The sequence below is a fragment of the Lolium perenne genome, chromosome 1, assembly GCF_019359855.2.
Source record: "Lolium perenne isolate Kyuss_39 chromosome 1, Kyuss_2.0, whole genome shotgun sequence".
NCBI classification, from domain to species: Eukaryota; Viridiplantae; Streptophyta; class Magnoliopsida; order Poales; family Poaceae; genus Lolium; species Lolium perenne.
In genome coordinates, this window is record NC_067244.2 from 120,210,359 (window position 1) to 120,229,721 (window position 19,363).

The window sequence follows — 19,363 nt, forward strand, 5'->3', positions numbered from 1 at the left end:
CTGTGACTCTTCGCGACTATCCTCTGGAGCTTAGGTTTTCGGTACGAAGATGTACGCGAAGGAGAGGAGGCCAGAGGGGGCTGTGGGCCCCCTCCCCACAAGGCGGCGCGGCCAGGCCTTGGCCCACGCCGGCCTATGAGGTGGGCCCACGCCGGCCCTCCTCGGCTCCTCCTTCTGGCTCCCTTCGTCTTCTGGAAAAATAGGATTTTTCATATAAATTCCGTCAATTGTTGATCTTCCGAAATATTGCATTCTGACGGCGCTTTTTCCAGCAGAATCCTGACTCCGGTGCGCGATCCTCCAATAATCATGAAACATGCAAAATAGATGAAATAACATAAGTATTACCTCTAAATATGAAATATATCAATGAATAACAGCAAATTATGATATAAAATAGTGATGCAAAATGGAGGTATCAAGGCGTCATACATACGCTCCTGAATATCCAGCTGGAGGCAGAAGGTCTTCTTTACCTTGATCTTGAGCTTGGTGTACCAAGAGGGCTCGAGCATGGGATCATATGCGGAGTGAGCCGGAGTCCCCCTAATGGCCATATGAGCAATAAAGCCATCAATCCGGGGAGCAGGAGCATTGGAAGGATCTACAGGACCTGCTGAAGGAGCTGCTGAGGCAGAAGGAGCTGCAGAGGCTGAGGTAGGAGCTGGGAGCCCATGATCTTTGATAAGAATGTTCTTGCGACGATGCTCAGTGAGGGGTGAGTATGGTTCCAGAATAGCTCCCTCAAATTTCTGACGCCACACCTCAGAAATAAGCTTCATGATGAATGGAGCAAAGGAAGGAGCCCTCTTCTCCACCATACGCCCGAAAATCTGGTTCCACAGGCAATCCATGACATCCTTCTTCACACCTTTGCCCTTCCGGAGATGAGTTTGAAGCATCAAGTCAATGACAAAAGAGTGGATCTCATCAACATTACCTACTCTGACGGCAACGGTCTCACGGTAGATGCGAAGCATAATATCATATACGGGTTGGAGACCGGAAGTGAATCCAAGCTTGCATCGACCGGGCATATAGAGCGGCTCAAGAACATTTTTGGTGCTTGCATTAGAATACTCGTGAAACCTCCAACCACTAGAACGGTCGTCTTCACAATTTTCCGGAATACGATAGCCAAGAATCTGTCCAAAGGTGCTCCAAGTGGTAGTGAGTACCTCATCACGAGTCATCCAAGTAATGGAGCGAGCTTTATCCTCATGAAAATAGACTGTGGCAAAGAACTGAGTCACAAGGTACGGATCATAGTTGCATTGGAAAGTCATAATGGGAAGCAAACCAAACTCCTCGCAAATCCCAAGAGCTTCATGAAAGCATGCATCCTTCTTCAAATGATCAATGTTGATATACCGTTGATCAACCACCTTCACTTTGGGAGGATAGACTTCATTGAATATGCGCTCTTGAACCTCGGTGTAGAAGTGACGGTTGCGGGTGCGAGAAGACCGAGACCCCAAATAGGGGTTAGCGTTGCGAATAGCCATGTATGCATGAAGGCGGACGCTGCCATAGGACTCAATAGCCTGTTTCCCTTTCTTTTTATTTGCCAAAGAAGCACCACGCGCAGTAGTGGCACAGGGTAACACTTCATCTTGTTCAACAATCTCATCCTCAAGGGTTGGATCCCCTCGCCTCTTCCGACTAGCACCTGTGAAATAGACGAACAGAGCCAAGGGATATATGGGATAAGGGCACAAGCTCATCTCTATTGAACAAAATTTTGACCCAAAATACACATGCATGATGAATGAAAAGAAAGGCCACACACAATAGGTAAAAAAAATGCTACATAGTAGAGGTTAACGGTGCTACATACTAGAGGACATAGATCAGCAATAGATACAACCTCTTAGTGTAAGATTTAGCCAAAAATCTAAGCATATAGGACCGACAACCAACAAATATGTGAGCCAAAATACAACCAAAATACGCGGAGGGAGAGGCTAATACCGGGAGCCATGGAGGAGGAGAGGTGGGGGAAGACTCCCTCGGAGCCGATCCGGCCGGAGGTGGCCGGAGAATGGACGGCGGAGCGGGGGAGGCGCGCGGGTAGGGCGGCGGCTGGGCGGCTGGGCGGTTTGGAGAGGATGCGGTTTGGGAAGAGAAAGAGGAGGGGAGCCTGGGGCTCGACCCCTCTTGTGGAGGTACCGGCCCGAGGCCGGCGGTAGTACCGGCCAGGCCCCAGGCGGTACTACCGGCCTGGTCAGGCCCGGGTCGGCCAGCCTCCCTCCTTTTTTTTAAAGACACCTTTTTTTAAGACACAATTTGGTCAAGGATAAACATGAGTTTTGGTATGCAAATTTTTTTTTGAAACGAGCTTGTGCAAGAGATAGAAAGTTTTTAGAGATGAGAGAATGGCTTAGGATGGACACAAGGAGGGGTATGGTACTATGAACTCAAGTTTGCAAGGATCAAATCAAGAGAAAGCCAAACATTGAGCCAATTCCCATAAAAACAAGGAGATGTCAATAAAATCCAATGAAGATCCAAATTACTCCAACTCTTCACAAAGAAGAGTGTGGTGGCCTAGGCCACCATATATGAGTGTTGTGGCATGGCACCGCGAAGATATATCTTGGGTCCAAACCACTACTCATCATTGAAGCTCACATATCAACCTATGATATAACGAGAATGATATCTTAATGTTGGCATTATGGGGGGAGGGATAGCTCAATAATTTAAACCGCACTCCCCCTATATCCATGCCCACATCTAAACCAAATAAAGTTTTGAGACAAACGTGTGTTTGCAAGATGGTCAAGCTATGCTCCTTGAATCAATGATATTTAGCTCATTCCTCAAATAAGTGAACCTTGCTTCATCAAGAGGCTTCGTGAAAATATCGGCAAGTTGATCTTTGGTAGGAACATAGATAAGCTCAATATCACCACGGGCAACATGATCCCTAATGAAATGATTCCGGATCTCAATATGCTTCATTCTTGAATGTTGCACCGGATTATAGGCAATCTTGATGGCACTTTCATTGTCACATAATAGAGGCACTTTGTCACAAATGACACTGTATTCCTTTAAAGTTTGCCTCGTCCATAACAATTGAGTGCATCCACTTGCGGCGGCAACATATTCGGCTTCGGCGGTGGAGAGAGATATACAATTTTGCTTCTTAGAAGACCAACACACCAAGGACCTACCAAGAAATTGGCAAGCCCCGGAAGTTGATTTCCTATCATCCTTGTCTCCCGCCCAATCCGCATCGGTGTATCCATTGAGAATAAAGCTTGAGCCTTTGGGGTACCAAATACCATATCTTGGGGTATCAACCAAATACCGAAAGATTATTTTGAGAGCCATCATGTGGCTCTCCTTAGGAGAAGCTTGATACCTTGCACACACACCAACACTCAACACTATGTCCGGTCTAGATGCACAAAGGTAAAGCAAGGATCCAATCATGGAGCGATATACCTTTTGATCCACCTCTTTACCATTGGGATCAAGTGCAAGATGACATTTAGTAACCATAGGAGTGGCTACACCCTTCAACTCGGTCATCTTGAACCTCTTGAGCATGTCTTGGAGATATTTTGCTTGGTTGATGAAGGTTCCTTCCATCAATTGCTTGCTCTCAAAACCAAGGAAGAACTTCATCTCTCCCATCATAGACATCTCAAACCTATCGGTCATAAGTTTTGAGAATTCATCATTGAAAGCTTTGTTAGTAGAGCCAAAGATAATATCATCAACATATAATTGGCAAACAAAAAGCTCCCCATTGACCCTCTTAGTAAAAAGAGTGGGATCGATTAGCCCAACATCAAACCCACGGTCTACCAATAATTCTTTAAGGTGCTCATACCAAGCTCTTGGAGCTTGTTTGAGACCATAAAGAGCTTTATCAAGCTTGTAGACATGGTTAGGGAAGTTGAGATCCTCAAACCCCGGGGGTTGCTTAACATAAACCTCTTCATGCAAAGGACCATTAAGAAATACACTTTTCACATCCATTTGTTGTAACTTAAAGTTATGATGCGAAGCATAAGCAAGAAGGATAAGGATGGACTCAAGGCGAGCCACGGGAGCATAGGTTTCTCCAAAGTCAATTCCCTCAACTTGAGAGAACCCTTGAGCCACCAATCTTGCCTTGTTCCTCACAACATTTCCAAACTCATCTTGCTTGTTCTTGAATATCCATTTAGTGCCTATAACATTGCGGCACCCCTTTGGCTTCTCTACTAAGGTCCACATTTTGTTGCGCTTGAAGTTGTTGAGTTCTTCGTGCATAGCTTCCAACCAATCCGAATCTTCAAGGGCTTCAAATACTTTCTTGGGTTCCACTAAGGAGATATAAGCATGATGATTGCTAAAGTTAGCCAATTGCCTTCTTGTGGAAACCTTTGCCCTTACATCACCAAGAACCTTGTCATGTGTGTGTCCACGAAGTTCAAGGTTCCTATCTCTTCTTGCTAGACGACGGGCCTCGATCTCCTCCTTGGTTCTTCTTGGCCTTGGAGGTATCACTTGATCTTTTGGGTCCCCGTCTTGACCTTCAACTTGAGCAACTTCAATTTCTTGAGAGTGCTCAACCTCATGTGCTTGATCTTGGACATCATTTGGTGCGGAGCAAATATCAAATGGATACTCGTCGGAGCCATCATGAATTCTTGGTTGATCTTGGCCTTGATCTTGTCCTTGATCTTGTCCTTGATCTTGCACACAAGAGGGAGGGGCTTGTTCTTGTTCTTGGGTTGGTGCATCATTTGCTTCACTTGATGGGGTTTGTTGATGTTGAGAAGATGAGGGCTCCACCGTGGTGGAGCATAGTCCTTCCCGAGACACCACACCGTGTCCCTCAATGGGGCGGAAAAATCCCACACCCATTCTTACTATGGCATCTTGAGGTATTTCATCACCTGCACAAACATCAACTTGCCCCACTTGGGAGCCATCATTTTCTTCGAACTTCACACTACTAGATTCGATGATGATCCCGGAGGATATATCAAAGATTCTATAAGTGTGAGATTCGGCACCGTAACCAACAAATATACCCTCCAAAGCTTTAGGAGCAAATTTAGATAAACGAACTCCTTTGATTTTGTAGAAACACTTACACCCGAACACCTTGAAGTATGAGATATTAGGCTTGTTCCCGGTGAGTATTTCATATGGAGTCTTGTTCAAGCCCTTGCGGAGATAGAGCCGGTTAGAGGAGTGACAAGCGGTGGAGATGGCTTCGGCCCAAAAGTTATAGCGGGATTTATACTCCGCCATCATAGATCTTGCCATATCCATAAGAGTCCGGTTCTTCCTCTCTGCAACACCATTTTGTTGAGGGGTGTAAGCAGCGGAATATTGATGTCGAATCCCCTCATCACTAAGAAAATCATTGAGTGTATAGTTCTTGAACTCGGAGCCTTTGTCACTTCTTATTGCCATAATAAGGAGGTTGTGTTGGCGTTGCACCTCGGTAGCAAAGTCAATGAATATTTGTTGAGTCTCATCTTTCGTCTTGAGAAAGTAGACCCAAGTGTATCTTGAGTAGTCATCAACAATCACCAAGCAATGTTTCTTCGCACCAAGACTTGCATGAGTAACGGGACCAAAGAGATCCACATGAAGGAGCTCCAAGATCCTCTTGGAAGAGATGATGGTCTTGCTTGGATGCGGAGAGTCATGCATTTTGCCTTCAACACAAGCCCTACAAACACGATCTTTGGCAAAAGACACATTTTCCATTAGTCCCACAATATGGTTCCCCTTGTGAAGACTTTGCAAAGTTCTCACGTTGACATGGGCTAGGCGGCGATGCCACAACCAACCCACATCCGCCTTTCCGAATAGGCACATCGCACTTGTCGTGGTGGTCCCCGAAAAGTCCACCACATACAAGTTGTGTTCGCGATACCCAACGAAAGCGACTTTTAGAGTCTTGCTCCACAAGAGGACCACAATATCATTATCAATAAAGACGGCGAAACCCATCTTGCCAAGGGCGGAAACGGAAAGCAAATTGTAACCAAGGGCTTTGACAAGCATGACATCCACAAGTGTAATGTTGTGTGCAACCACAACCTTGCCAAAACCCAATACCTCGGATGTAGAATTATCGCCAAAGGAGACGGTGATATCATTTATGTTAGGCCTCAACTCCTTGACGAGGTTCTTGCCGCCGGTCATATGACTTGTACATCCACTATCAAGTACCCATTTTAAACCTCTGGCGGCATATTCCTACATGAGATCAATTCTTGGATTTAGGTACCCATTTCTCAATGGGTCCTCTTTTGTTAGTAACAAGGGTCTTTGGGACCCAAACAGACCAAGCAACATAACCATCATATGGACCAACATATTTAGCATAAACATCACCATAATAATCTTTAAAAAGAACATAGTGAGGGTTATCAATTCCCGCACCATCATCATTAATGGTTTTGCCCTTTGGGGTTTCACCATTAGTGGTGACTTTGTCATGTGCGGGCTTGGCCTTTTTCTTGTTTGCCTTTTTAGTCTTGGCATTATAGCCAAGTCCCTCCTTCCCATTGTTTGACCTTTTCTTACTCAAAAGATCATCCAAGGAAAGTTTACTTTGGGGAGAGGAGGCCTTAGCAAGTTCATCCTTCAACCTAGCATTTTCCTCAATAATATTTGCATGATCACATGAAGGAGTAGAGGTACTAGTTATGTCATATGAAGCAAGCCTAATTTGAAGTTGCTCATAAGACTTGGAGAGGAGAGAGTATTCACTCTTCAAGGCTTTGTGAGCCTTGTCTAGTTCATCTAGATCCTTCACAAGTTTCTCATGATCAACACCAAATTTGGCCTTTTCCTTTATAAGCACTTTAGTCTTAGCTCTAGCAAGATCTCTAGCTTTAGTGAGCTTGTTAAGTTTATCTTGAGGTTCTTCAAGATTTTCTAGCCTCTCTTCAAGAGATGCTATAGTTTCTTGACATTCCTCAAGAGCATTTTTAAGAGCATGTATTTCTAGAGAGTCTTCTCTTTCTATTTGGCACTTTTTCTCAAGAGTACCATTTAGTTGAGCTATACGAACCATGAGATTTGAAACATGCTTCTTAGTGTTACCTTGTAGGTTAAGAATGAAATCATCAAACTCTAGCATTTCTTGTTTCACTTTTAGACTAGCAAGATCAACCCCTAGATCATTTGAAATGTTAGGCGTAGAGGGGTTAGGAGATGATACCTCGGAAGATTTAGCCATGAGGCAACTTTCTTCCTCCACATGAATGACCTCATTAGGAGATTCACTTGTTGATGAAGAGTTAGTAGAGAGGGAGGCAAGGGCAACCAATCCATTTGAGGTTGCATCTTCTTCATCATCAACATCATCATCTCCGGAGGTATACTCTTCTTGAGTTGATAGCACAATTGATGTGTCCAAGGTGGACCTTGCCATGAAGCAATGTGCATTCTTGAATTGAGGATTCTCATTGGGTGAATCAAATAGAGAGGAAGAGGGAATGTTGGTAGTGACAATGGTGGCCACTTCTCTTGAGCTTTCCTCTTCATCATCACTAGCACTTTCAATCTCATCGGAAGAGTATTCTTCTTTAGTCACTAGCACAATCCTTGAGTGCCTTTTGCCCTTCTTGTTCTTGTTATAGAATTTCTTGTTGGGGGGCTTTGAATACTTGCCCTTTGAGTCTTTGCTCTTGTCCTTGGGGATGAGCCTTCCACCATGAGTCTCCCTATTCTCATAGGGACATTCGGCAATGAAATGGCGCTTGTCATTGCAATTGTAGCAAGATCTTGTTCTTGGGCCCGAGCTTGAGGGACCCCTTGAGTTGTTTCTCTTGATGTTGTCTTCTTTGGCCTTGGATGGGTCAATCCAAAAGGTGTTTGCATGGAATGCCATGTGGTCATGGTAGTGGTGTTCCAAGTCTTCCGGATAGGACATGCTCCAAGATGCCCTATAAGATTCTTGAGGAATCACTTCTTCCACGGAGTTGACCACCAAGGCAAGGTTGGACCCTTTTGACATCCCAAGAGCACGATTGCGAGAATCATGAGAGTTTTGCTCAAGCACCTTGAGAGCTTGCATCTCGTGCACGGCTTGTTGAGAGGTGAGAGAGGGATAGCATTCTCTACCGACAAGAGTCTTGACATCAATAGGTTCAAACGGCATCATGCAATCAATGTACTTTTCCTTGATCCAAGAGTCATCGATGTGAGTGGCACCAACATTCCGGAAAGCACCGGCAACGGTGAGAAGTCTTCCATACATGTCTTCATGATCTTCATCTGGTAGCCTCGTGAATCCTTCGGCTTTATTCCGAAGAGCATTATACTTGTTCCTTCTTGTGCTCTCACTTCCAATGCAACTCGCGGCCAAACCATCCCAAGCTTCCTTGGCGGTGGTGAAATGCCGAACACGAGACAACTCCTTTGTCCCCACACTAGTTTGAATCATGTGTAAGGCGGTTGAGTTGACTATCAACCGCTTCTCTTCTAGTCAACTTGTCGGGGTTGTAAGGCTTGAAGCCTTCCACGATGATTCTCCAAAGTTCATTGGAGGCACTGCGAACATGAGAGCTAAACTCAAATTGCCAAGTATCGTAATCATTAACGGAAAACTTAGGTGGGTCGCCCCGAATGTTTATATGAGGGTGAGGAACCGGTATATCGGGAGATAGAAAAGGTGGAGCCACTCGATTGTAGCTCTCACCTCCACTAGTTCCCCTAGGAGATGCAATGGTAGATTTGATAGTGTTTAAGTTATCACCATCCACGGGTGTGGTAGCGGAGGGTAATACCGAAGCATCACCCTCTTCTAACGCATCCGTGACATTAACCTCTTTGGTGGGAGCCACGGGACGGGGCAGAGTCAAAAGCTCGGAAATCATCTTTCTCATGCTTTCCATTTGAGCTTCCATGGATGACCTCAACGAATTCATATCATCCATGGTGACCATCTTAGCCTCCCCTTCCATAGGTCCTTCGTCCGGCATACTCTTAGGCGGTTAAGCCCGAAATAAGAGCCGAGGCTCTGATACCAATTGAAAGGATCGTATGCCGCACCTAGAGGGGGGGTGAATAGGTGCTACCCAATTTTTAGTTCTTTTTCAATTTAGGCTTGACACAAAGGTAAATTCTCTAGATATGCAACTAAGTGAATTTACCTATATGACAAGGTAAACAACTACAAAAGATATAGCTACACAATATAAGAGATAGAATAGGATAGAGGTAACCGAGAGTGGAGCACGCGATGACACGGAGATGATTCCCGTAGTTCCCTTCCTTTGCAAGAAGGTACGTCTACGTTTGGAGGAGTGTGGTTGCTACGAAAGCCAAACCAACAGCCACGAAGGCTTCACTCAGATCTCCTGTGAGCAACGCCACGAAGGCCTAGCCCACTTCCACTAAGGGATTTCCTCGAGGCGGAAACCGGGCCTTTACAAGGTTCTTGGGGCACACATCCACAACCGAATTGGAGGCTCCCAAATCTGTTACAACACAACAATCAACAATAATATATCAACACAAATCAACTAGGGATCCAAAGAGGAACACTAGCAAGGGGGCCCTCAACAAAATGAGGGGAAAATGCAAATTGCTTCGGTGAAGATGTAGATCGGGGTCTTCTCCTTCGATTATCCAAAGCACAAGGGATTTGGGTGGTTGAGGGAGGAGATCCGATGGATTTGGTGTTCTTGGTGGCTCAACAATGGTGTTTTGCTTTTTGGGGAAGAAGTGAGCAGCTGAACCATTGGAGAAGAAGGGTATAAATAGCCTGGAGAAAAACAGCCGTTGGAGGGCTGAGCGGTAGTACCAGCCAGGTTGGGCCGGTACTACCGGTCGTAGTCGAGCAGCGCAGGCGAAGGGGAGAAGGCCACGTGGCCAAAGGGGAAGCCGGCCGAAGGGGGAGGCCGGAGCCTCCGGCCGGGGTACCGGCCAAGGTACCGCCGGGGCTCCAACTCCCCTGGCACATGTACTGAGCCACTCGGCTGCTCCCCGGTACCACGGGCGGTACCTAGCCCGGAGGCTCCGGCCGCTGCGTGGCCGGTGGTACCGCCCGCACCACCGCAGGCGACCACCCCTCCTCTTCTTTCCTTTTCTTCTCTTTTTCTTCTTTCTTTCATTTCTTCCTCTTTTCTTCTTTGCTCTTCTATTCTTTCTTCTAAAAAGAATCTCTCAAGGATAGCATAGCATATCTTCAAAATCTCTTCAACTTTTGGGCATACCGATCAACGCTACATCATACAAATCTTATATAACAAAATGATCATATAAAATTATTGTCATCAACACCAAAACCACAAATAAAAGATATATGTCCTTTCACCTACGCCTTCCACAAATTTATCTTTATCGCTTGGACCTCAACATCGAATCCTATTCCTTTGTTACACAATACCTAGTTTGTCTGAGACTTGATCTTCGGTATGTTGCATACCTAGTTTGATCACGTTACCGACAAATATGGTCCCGAAAAATACCGACGGGCGGCCTCTAAACGTCAATTATTGTCCAGAAAGAATCGTCGCGGGAGGTGGGCGACCTGAACTGCGGCCTCGGGGTGGGGGCGGGGCGTCACAAGATCTAGGCTTCGGGCCACTGGACACACATGACCCACCCTCTACACGCTTATTTTCACGTACTTTTCTGTTTGCCGCCTGCTTTTCCGACCTAGGCCGCACAAGAGTCCAATGCCTATAGCAGCGGGACCCATATAGGGGGAGACAACCACTGCCTCCACACATGTACCTGACCTGCAACACTCGGGCCCGTATGTCAGGTACCGACTGCGTCCACGCCATGGCCGATCTCTACTTCATCAAAAGTGACAACCTCTTCGAAAAACTCATCCTCGCCCCAACCTAGGATCCAATTGTGAAGAATGCAGCAAACAAGGACCATCTTTACTTGAGTGTCAAAAGTGTGGAACGGTTTCTGGTCAAGGATCTTGAATCTGTTCTTCGATGCAGCAAAGGCCCTCTCAATGGTGACTCTAAGGCTTGAGTGTCTTAGATTGAACAACTCTTTCGCATTCTGAGGTCGGTGCCTGGGAGAGAACTCGTTGAGGTGGTACCTTGTTTTCCTGAAGGGAGGTAGAATATCAGGCCGACATGCATATCCAGCATCTCCAAGGTAGAACTTACCCTCGGGGATTTGCAACCCATCAAGCCTTGACAAGCTGCCGGCTAGGATGCTCGCATCATGAGCTGAACCCTCCCACCCAGCAAGCACGTATGTGAACTTGATATCGAAATCCACAATTGCTAGCACGTTTTGGCTGGTCTAGTGCTTCCTCCCGCGGAATGCTGAAGAAATTGATCTCGGTACATTTGCAGTCACATGAGTACCATCAATAGCCTCAATGCAATACTATCAAACAATTAGCACAATCGTGTTTCTGACAGTACCACACATCTGATAAGTAGAACGAACATGATTTTGTACTCACACTGAAATACGGGAAGCACATGTGGTTGTTCTTGATCTTGGGTGGTGTGTTTGATGATGCTGGCTTGATCATGTCACCGCTGAGCTCCCCAATTGCGTACAACACATGTTGGAAGTACCGAGAGATAGTATCCGTGGATCGCCTGAATATGCTATGGATGACTCTGAACCTCTGGGTATGACCCACGACATGAAGAAACATTGCGACTTGTTCTTCGAGAGAGGTGTGGATGCTATCAACCAGCAGTCCCCTATACTTGAACGTTTTCACAAGTGCAAAGAAAGGGGCTCTTCTCATCCGAAGCATCTAGATAGCCTCTACATCGTTGGAATTGTAGATGTAGTTTAAGTTGGCAATCCTTTCATGATCTCGTTGTAACATAGGACCGTAACTGACACGAGGAAAAGCAGCATGCATAACTGCTCTCTTGTGCACCATCAGGATCCAGACTTGTTTGCAAATGATGAGTGTTGCAGCGTGATGCACGCTGGAGCTGGTCGACCTACTCAAAATAAGATCTATTCATTACGAACGGTCTTATCGAACCCAACTAGTTCTACTTACATGAATCTAACACTACAGTAGAGCATAGGAGTTTTCCCTTACCTCCCTCATGGCGGACGATGGACACGGCCGAAAGCCGCCGCAAATGTGCGGATGCTCTGCTGCGGCTGAAAACGAGGACCCTGGGTTTTTTTCTTTTTAACAGGGTCGGTCCCGAAGGACCCAGAAGCTCGATTAACTAAAAGCGGTGGAGTTACAACTTACATCATAGACCACAAGAAAATCAGAAATTACAACAAAGTCTTCACATTTTGCACTAGGGACCCTAGATCTAAAACTGAGTGTGCAATCAGGTCCAGCTCCATCTCCACCGCATCGCATCACAGCCAAGAACGCCATCGACGGGGACATTACCACTTGGGACGGAGCTCCGGGAGCCTACTGTGATGGAGCAAAGAAGGACCCATGTCCGATGCTAGAGACCAAAGGGAGATGCTGCCAGATCTAGGTCGCGGTAGCTGTCGTCGGTACAAAAATTGGGAAAATGAAAATTTTAGAAGGGGGCTGATGAAGAGGGTAACTGAAGAGGGGTAACTGAAGAGGGAGGTTACCCCTACCTTTGCCGCGCAACACCGCTCGAATTTCGCCTTCTCCCGCCATGGTGAGGCGGAGCGCCCACGCGAACAACATTGTCGATTTTCTTTCCCCCAGGGTTGTCCTCGGAGAAACTGTCAAATTAGGCATTCCTCCCAGTCCCAGGGGTGACCCGTGCAATGCGACAACCAAATGGCCTAAAAACTATGGACACATACCAGCCAAACGCGCGCCCGAAGTTGTACCTCATGATTGCGGCGCGGCCCGTGGAGAGACGGATAAAGTTGCAAAGTTGCACGCAGGGCTGGGTGTTCGTGTGCGCATTCAATTATTCAATTATTCTAGGACTAGAGTGACGAGACCGAGGACAAAACCCACTGCAATTTTAGTGAATACACAGTGCGCGTGCAAACGTAAGCTCGATCCCCTGATAGTTCATTTACTAGCTAAAACACGTCTGCATAGTTCAGAATGGATTTACAGATGGAAAAGCCTGTATGCATGCTTCTCGTGCCCTGCTCCAGCCTGCATCAAGTAGACAAAAATTTGTTGAGAATCGATCGGCGTCTTAATTTACAGATGTTCTAGCTCTCCCGAAGTGTACTTCTAACTCCTGTCTTGAGTCAAATAAATTATACTTGGACCAAATTTATTGAAAATAGTAGCAACATATATGTCATCAAATCGGTATAATACAAAATGATATTTCAAGACGGATTTAGTGATACTAATTTGTTTTGATAAATGTTGTTACTTTTTCCAACAAATTTGGTCAAACTTTAGAAAGTTCAAATTAAAACAAAAGGTAGAACCGTAGAAGTACAATTATATGTGGGTGGAGGGAGGATTAATATGATTCAGGTCACAGAAACTACTTTTTGCAAGAACCTAGCTGTGTTTGTTCTGTGGTTAGATTTACGAGAATATTACTTACCCTGAAGTCTTAGCATCCTCAGTTTATCCTGAGACAGTTTGGTCAGGTGCCACCGAAACACCGGTCCTCCTTGGCCCCATAGTGAAAGGAGCAGTAGCTGCACAAAGAAAAGAAGAAAAATAACGTCTGCGTAAGGTCTGAATGCATGTGTCCATGCAAATTGAGAAAAGTACACAACCATTTGACAGTCACGCGTAAACTTTGGCATCTCGGAGCTACTTCTCATAACCTAAACCCAAGGGAGAGATATCCGCTCAACCTCTATGAAAGTTGCTCAGGCAGCCAATTACTGTGGAGCCATTACGTTCAGTAAGAGTTATTGTATACACTAAAGACTAAAAAAGGAAACCAAGGCGGCAGAAAATCTGTTGTACAGGTTGAACAGTATCAGCAAAATGCAGTGACTGGGTTAGGGGATGATCAGTTGGTGAATGGTACTTTTTGTCAAAGAGGATTTGAACCTTATTCCAAGCCTCTCAAATACAAGCTGCATGTAGAACTTACAGGGGAACTGGGAAGCAATGCTGAAGCTAGTACTGATGCCAGAAGCAATGCTGAAGCTAGTACTGATGCCAGAAGCAATGCTGAAGCTAGTACTGATGCCAGAAGCAATGCTGAAGCTAGTACTGATGACCTGGGCCTAACAGATGCAAGTAAATATGTAGACAAATCCTTCCATATGTCCAGCAGAATGAATCCAGCTGATGCAAATGGACTCAGCTGAAACCATTTATAGGAGGGCTCTAACCTGCTCGTTGTATGAGTTCATGGGGTTGTACAACTAAGAGAAGGAGCTGTTTCCCGAACTGGAGGCAAATGGGAAGCACCGACATGCGATTTTCTGAAACCCAGTATTGATGGCACTTAAACTGAGGGCAACACTCATGGAACGTCTTTCCCTATATAGTGTCTGAACTGTTGTCCCCCGATAATTTGATTGTTTTCTCGAAAAAAAAATTATTTTTATTTTTGCGCACCAACTACTCACAAAAGACATGTGTGAATTACTGTTCCCCCAACAATTTGCTTGCTGCATACAGAGTCTATTGAACAGTACATGTAAGGTTACAAAGTTGAATTAAAAAAAATGTATCTATAAAAGAAGGAATGTAGGTAACTTGAGTCATCTTTAGATGGGGACACGGTACTAGGTTGGAAGGGATATACGTACCTCTTGCAACAATTTCTCCATGATCAGATACTTTTGCATTCAAATTAACATCTCTCCAGCGATTTTTCCGTGTATCAAATACACCAATCTATAAGTCAGGAGTTATAATACTTATTGTCAACATTTTGCTAATCGTACTTCCATATGAAGAAAGCAATGTAACAGATCAAGTAAACTGTACTTAAATCATGTATAATAAACTTACAAAGATATCTATGGCATTTGGTTGATTTGCTCTGTCAAAGTCCATGCACATGTTCAGCAATAGATTTTCCAACTGATAATTGCAGCAACAAAGTACATTACTCAAAAGTAGTGTCACACAAATATTATAGTACTATTGTAAATGAGACCTAACAAAATTATAGTACATCTACCTGAACTGTAGTAGAAATCTTCTTTCCATTGAAACATGAAATGATATCACCCCTTTGGATTCCGAGCCTCTCAGCATTAGATCCATTCGCCACCTAAGGTTCATTTGGTAACAAATACTCATTATGTTGCATGTGAAGAGAAGCACATTAAAGAAAACTAAGGAAGTCTACAATAAGAAAAAAAAAGAACATTAAATACCTCATTAACAATAAGACCATCATCAATTTTATGCTCGCGCACTATCTTATCAATATAAAGAGGGTCCAGAAGCTTGATGGCGAAAAACTTGAATCCAAGATGGGGCCGAGGAATGCGTCTATGCCAAGTAACCATTTAAGACACCAAAAAAACACATAGGACCTTTAAACCATATTATATATGAGACATTTCTCTGTAGTCTAACTTCTGCCTATTATGTTGAAATCACCAACAATAGACCAAATATTTTGATTTGAATAAAGTTGAATGGGTTGAAAGAATATCTGTCATTATCTCATTCCACTAAACAATATAATCTCAATAGGATCAACATTAGTTGACCATCACAAAAACATTTACTCACGAAAATCTTAGAAATCCAGAACCTAGCAGAGAGTTTAAGAGAAAATCGAGTTTTCTACCAATATTTTTGTTTTCAGCTTTGACATTAGTAATAAAAATGCATCAAGGTCCAATCCTAGTCTCACTGCAGGTTTCGGCTAAATTAGTTTCTAAGAGCAATTGTACAAATGTAATAATTATAGCACAAAACACGACAACCTAACATCATTAAACACAAAAACATAGTTTTATGGTCAATAAAGTACATGAGAGAGAGAATAAACAATGTAAAAAAGAATTCTAAAGATCCGCAAATAGTTTCCCCATGTTATGTGATAATTGGGACAATGAATAGCGATGCATGAAAATCATAACTCTACTTTTACGCCTTTTCATTAAGTATAATATATAATGTAACTCAAAACAACAAGCTAAAGACAGTGAAGGAAGTGAGGGGGAAAACCTACCCCAATTTCTTCCACAAATCCAAGCACTTGATCAAGATAGAAGATGGTATAAAAGACCCATATGCACTAATGTTGACCATTCCCACAACCTTCCCTTTCAAGTCAATGACCACACCTCCATTGTCATACTACAACATTTATTTATACAGACAATATTATAACTTATAATAAAAGTATAGTAACAAAGTGTTGCAAAATTGAAGAAGGCTACATTAGACTCAGAATAGAATAATAAAATATCACATATAATATCATAATAGAAGAATTATATACCTCATTAACATCGCTACGAGAAAAGAACATGAAGTGATAACGCTGAAATACGTCTGGATTTAAGTATTCCACCCTGCCATGGGTTACTCTGAGATCTAAATTTCCATCTCTCCCAAGGTGGAAAACCTCTTGGGCTTGTTGGACTTTAACATTAAGAAGTGGCAACTGAACATCAGCATCGACTCTAACTCTAAAGAGAGCAATGTCGTAATGCTTCTGATAGTAGATCAAGTGGCCTTCTGCAGGGGTCTCATCCAGCAAATGAACAATAACCTGAACAGCGGTTTGCAAAAAACTCATATGCATAAATACTAGATAGAGGGGGTTATCTGAGATATAACCAACAAAGGTTAGACTGATGTCACTTCTCCTGTCCTTAGCAACTCACTTACTCACCTTGGCATTTCGATCATACTCATCTTTGCCTAACCATACGTTGTACTCCACAGGATCCAAGCGAATCAGCTGAGCAGTTGTCAAAACAATGCCTGTTTTATTTTCCTTGTCCCAGTCAACCCAGAAACCAGAGCAGCGTAATAATGGCTTACCATCTGTTCATCAGTTGATTCATGCAAAAAGTATATATAGATGTGTTAGCAAGCTAGTGATGAAAAGCAGTGTTTGCTCTCAGAAGAGCAAAAACAAACACAATGGTTAAGGAAGTGTGGCCATCCATAACTGACTAGTGAACCAGACAGTAGCATAACTTTGTCAACTAGGTTATAGGCTTGTAGCAAACCAAACACGACCTATAGTGTGTGATTGCCCAAGAAAGGAAGTTCCCACAGTGACTTCATTTCACCGTATAGAATTAAAGGGTGACTATACGGAGGTGGTGTTTTGGCTCATAGGTGCATATGATTATTATGAAAAATGCATAAAAAACAAAAATTAAAAATGTCAAAAAATTCTGAATAAAATTTCGCATGTACATCCAGACATTCTATGTTCGCACACAAGATTTTGGCGAAAAAGAACATTTTGTGTGGCTTGTGTCAAAAAGACAAAAAAAATGTTGCGTGAATAATCATGTTGGAGCATCAAAATTTATCTTTTTTACATGGGACACAAGCTTGTGTACGAACATATAATGTCTAGATGTATATGCAGAATTTTATTTCAGAATATTTTGACATTTTGAAATGTGTTTTCACACAATAGGTTCATATGCACCCGTGAGCCGAATTAAATTTCCTTGACTATATATCCAATATATTATTATTTGATCGATCGGAAAAGTTGCGCCAAGATTTAGAAATTTTATATTAGTTGGAGAAGAAAAATGATTGGTGTGTCTACACTATTCCGGTACTTCTAGAAACATCAATTCAATGAACAAATCTGACTCCCAGATTGTGGAAATTTGTATTGCAACGGACTAATAGTACATGCCAGTAAGACCCCATGAGAAACTATTTCTGCCCATAGGATTGTCACACTATACATGTTTAGCAGTGAGGTGATCCTAGACAAAGAGGCACATGATGTTAGCAGTATATTACCGATGGAAGAGGAGAGGCCGACAAGTAACTTAGCAGCGGAAACAACTGCTTTGGTTCCACGTTCACGGACGGCAACAAGCTTTGGATCACTCGCCAGGCATGTGGCAGGCATGAAGTTTTGGAGCGTGGACCTTTGCATTTGGCGACCTGCACGATGCACGAAGAAGACATCATATTACACATTTACACAACACGGCCGAATGAATCGTAAACACCAAAAGGGGAGATTTCGATTACTGGTGCAGCAAAGCATGATCCTTGCAGGACAGTTCTGTATTATCGGAAACCAAAAGTCCACATACAAATTTAAACCAGGCGTTCGAAGTTAGGGTATTAGTTCTGGCACAAGGCTAAGGCAGCAGACGTCCTAGTATAGTATTCTAATGGGAGCACAGCCTCCAGGTGAAGGTGCTAGCAAGCTCGCTGGAAGGCACGCCAACATAAAGGTGAAACCTAGTAGAATAAAACAATCTCCGGTGGAAAATTTGTGTTGGTTTGGATTTGCCAGCGGTATATATATATCGACGATAGAAAAGAGTAAAATCTGAGGCTGACAGCGAAGGAACGAACCTATTTTCTCTTTAAAATATTTTTCGGCGTCGTCGAAGGCCTCGTACAGCTCCACGCTGTACTCCTCGTCGTCGGGGATGTAGGGCTCGCAGATCGGGGAGCTGGGTGCAGACGACACCACTTCTTCTTCCTCCTCCTCCTCCTCTTCCCCTAGATTTCTCCTCTTGGCATCCCTCTCATCCTGCTCGTCGCCGCGGCGGGGCTTTTTGGACCTCTTCCTCCTTGGCTTGGATCGGTCGGAGCTGGTCCCCGTCGTGGGCACGGCTGGTGGGAGCGCAGGGGGAGGGACTCCCGCTCTCCGCCGCCTCTTCGTTGCCGTCGACCCGGGCCCTGATCCGGAACCCGACGCGTCTTCCCCGTGCGGCATGGCTGAGACGATGGTCGGAGACACGCGCCGCCGCCGGAACGGTTGGGGAACGGAGAACCTGAAGTGCTGGAATTATTTTCCTTTTCTCTCTCCCTCAGGCCTCAGAGCAAAGGATTGGATTTGTTTGTTTATTTACTTTCGAATGCGTCGATTGGGGACTAGACTACGCGGGCCCGAGAACTCTTCAGTGCTGGGCCTTCTCCGGGGAATCGTCACCGACCGACTCGGTAGCGCGCGCGCGTCCTGTTGTTACCGTTTCGCTGGCCTTCCTTCCCTTGTGTGGTTTTCGGTAAGAGTAAAGTCTATTTCAAACCTTCAAGTTATAGAGGGTGTCTAAATCAAGATGACCCGTTGCGCTATCGCGCAATGACGGAGGCTAACCATAGGGTTTCGCTTATTTTAGTACCGAAGGTTGGAGCAGAACTCTTTCATCGAGTACAATAGTATCCGACGTGTGTGTTATCGCATTGCTCGACGACCCTTGTACTTTCATGTGGGTAATGCTCTCGATATCTCTTCCACTTTCCTTTGCGTAATCCACTTGCTATCACGGGATATTATGGTTAAGTGGCTGCGATTTCTTATTTCATCACTTGCACATTTGTCTTTCATCGCAATGCTTAAGTGTACCTATGGACGGCGTTTTAATA

General features: G+C 44.3%; 1 protein-coding gene and 1 pseudogene across 1 annotated transcript; both read right to left on the reverse strand.

Moving 5' to 3' along the window:
• Positions 1-10,296: 10,296 nt before the first annotated feature.
• On the reverse strand, positions 10,297-12,028 carry LOC139832975 (protein ALP1-like; annotated as a pseudogene).
• A 788-nt stretch (positions 12,029-12,816) lies between these two features.
• Positions 12,817-18,834, reverse strand: LOC127300378 (uncharacterized). The gene is made up of 11 exons (XM_051330487.1): positions 18,347-18,834; positions 17,777-17,923; positions 16,671-16,825; positions 16,275-16,547; positions 16,002-16,129; positions 15,193-15,310; positions 14,994-15,086; positions 14,822-14,893; positions 14,617-14,704; positions 13,446-13,542; positions 12,817-13,036 (listed from the first exon to the last, which is right to left on the reverse strand). The coding sequence occupies exons 1-10, from the start codon at positions 18,711-18,713 to the stop codon at positions 13,469-13,471; spliced, it is 1,515 nt and encodes a 504-aa protein (XP_051186447.1). The 5' UTR covers positions 18,714-18,834; the 3' UTR covers positions 12,817-13,036; positions 13,446-13,468.
• Positions 18,835-19,363: the final 529 nt, after the last annotated feature.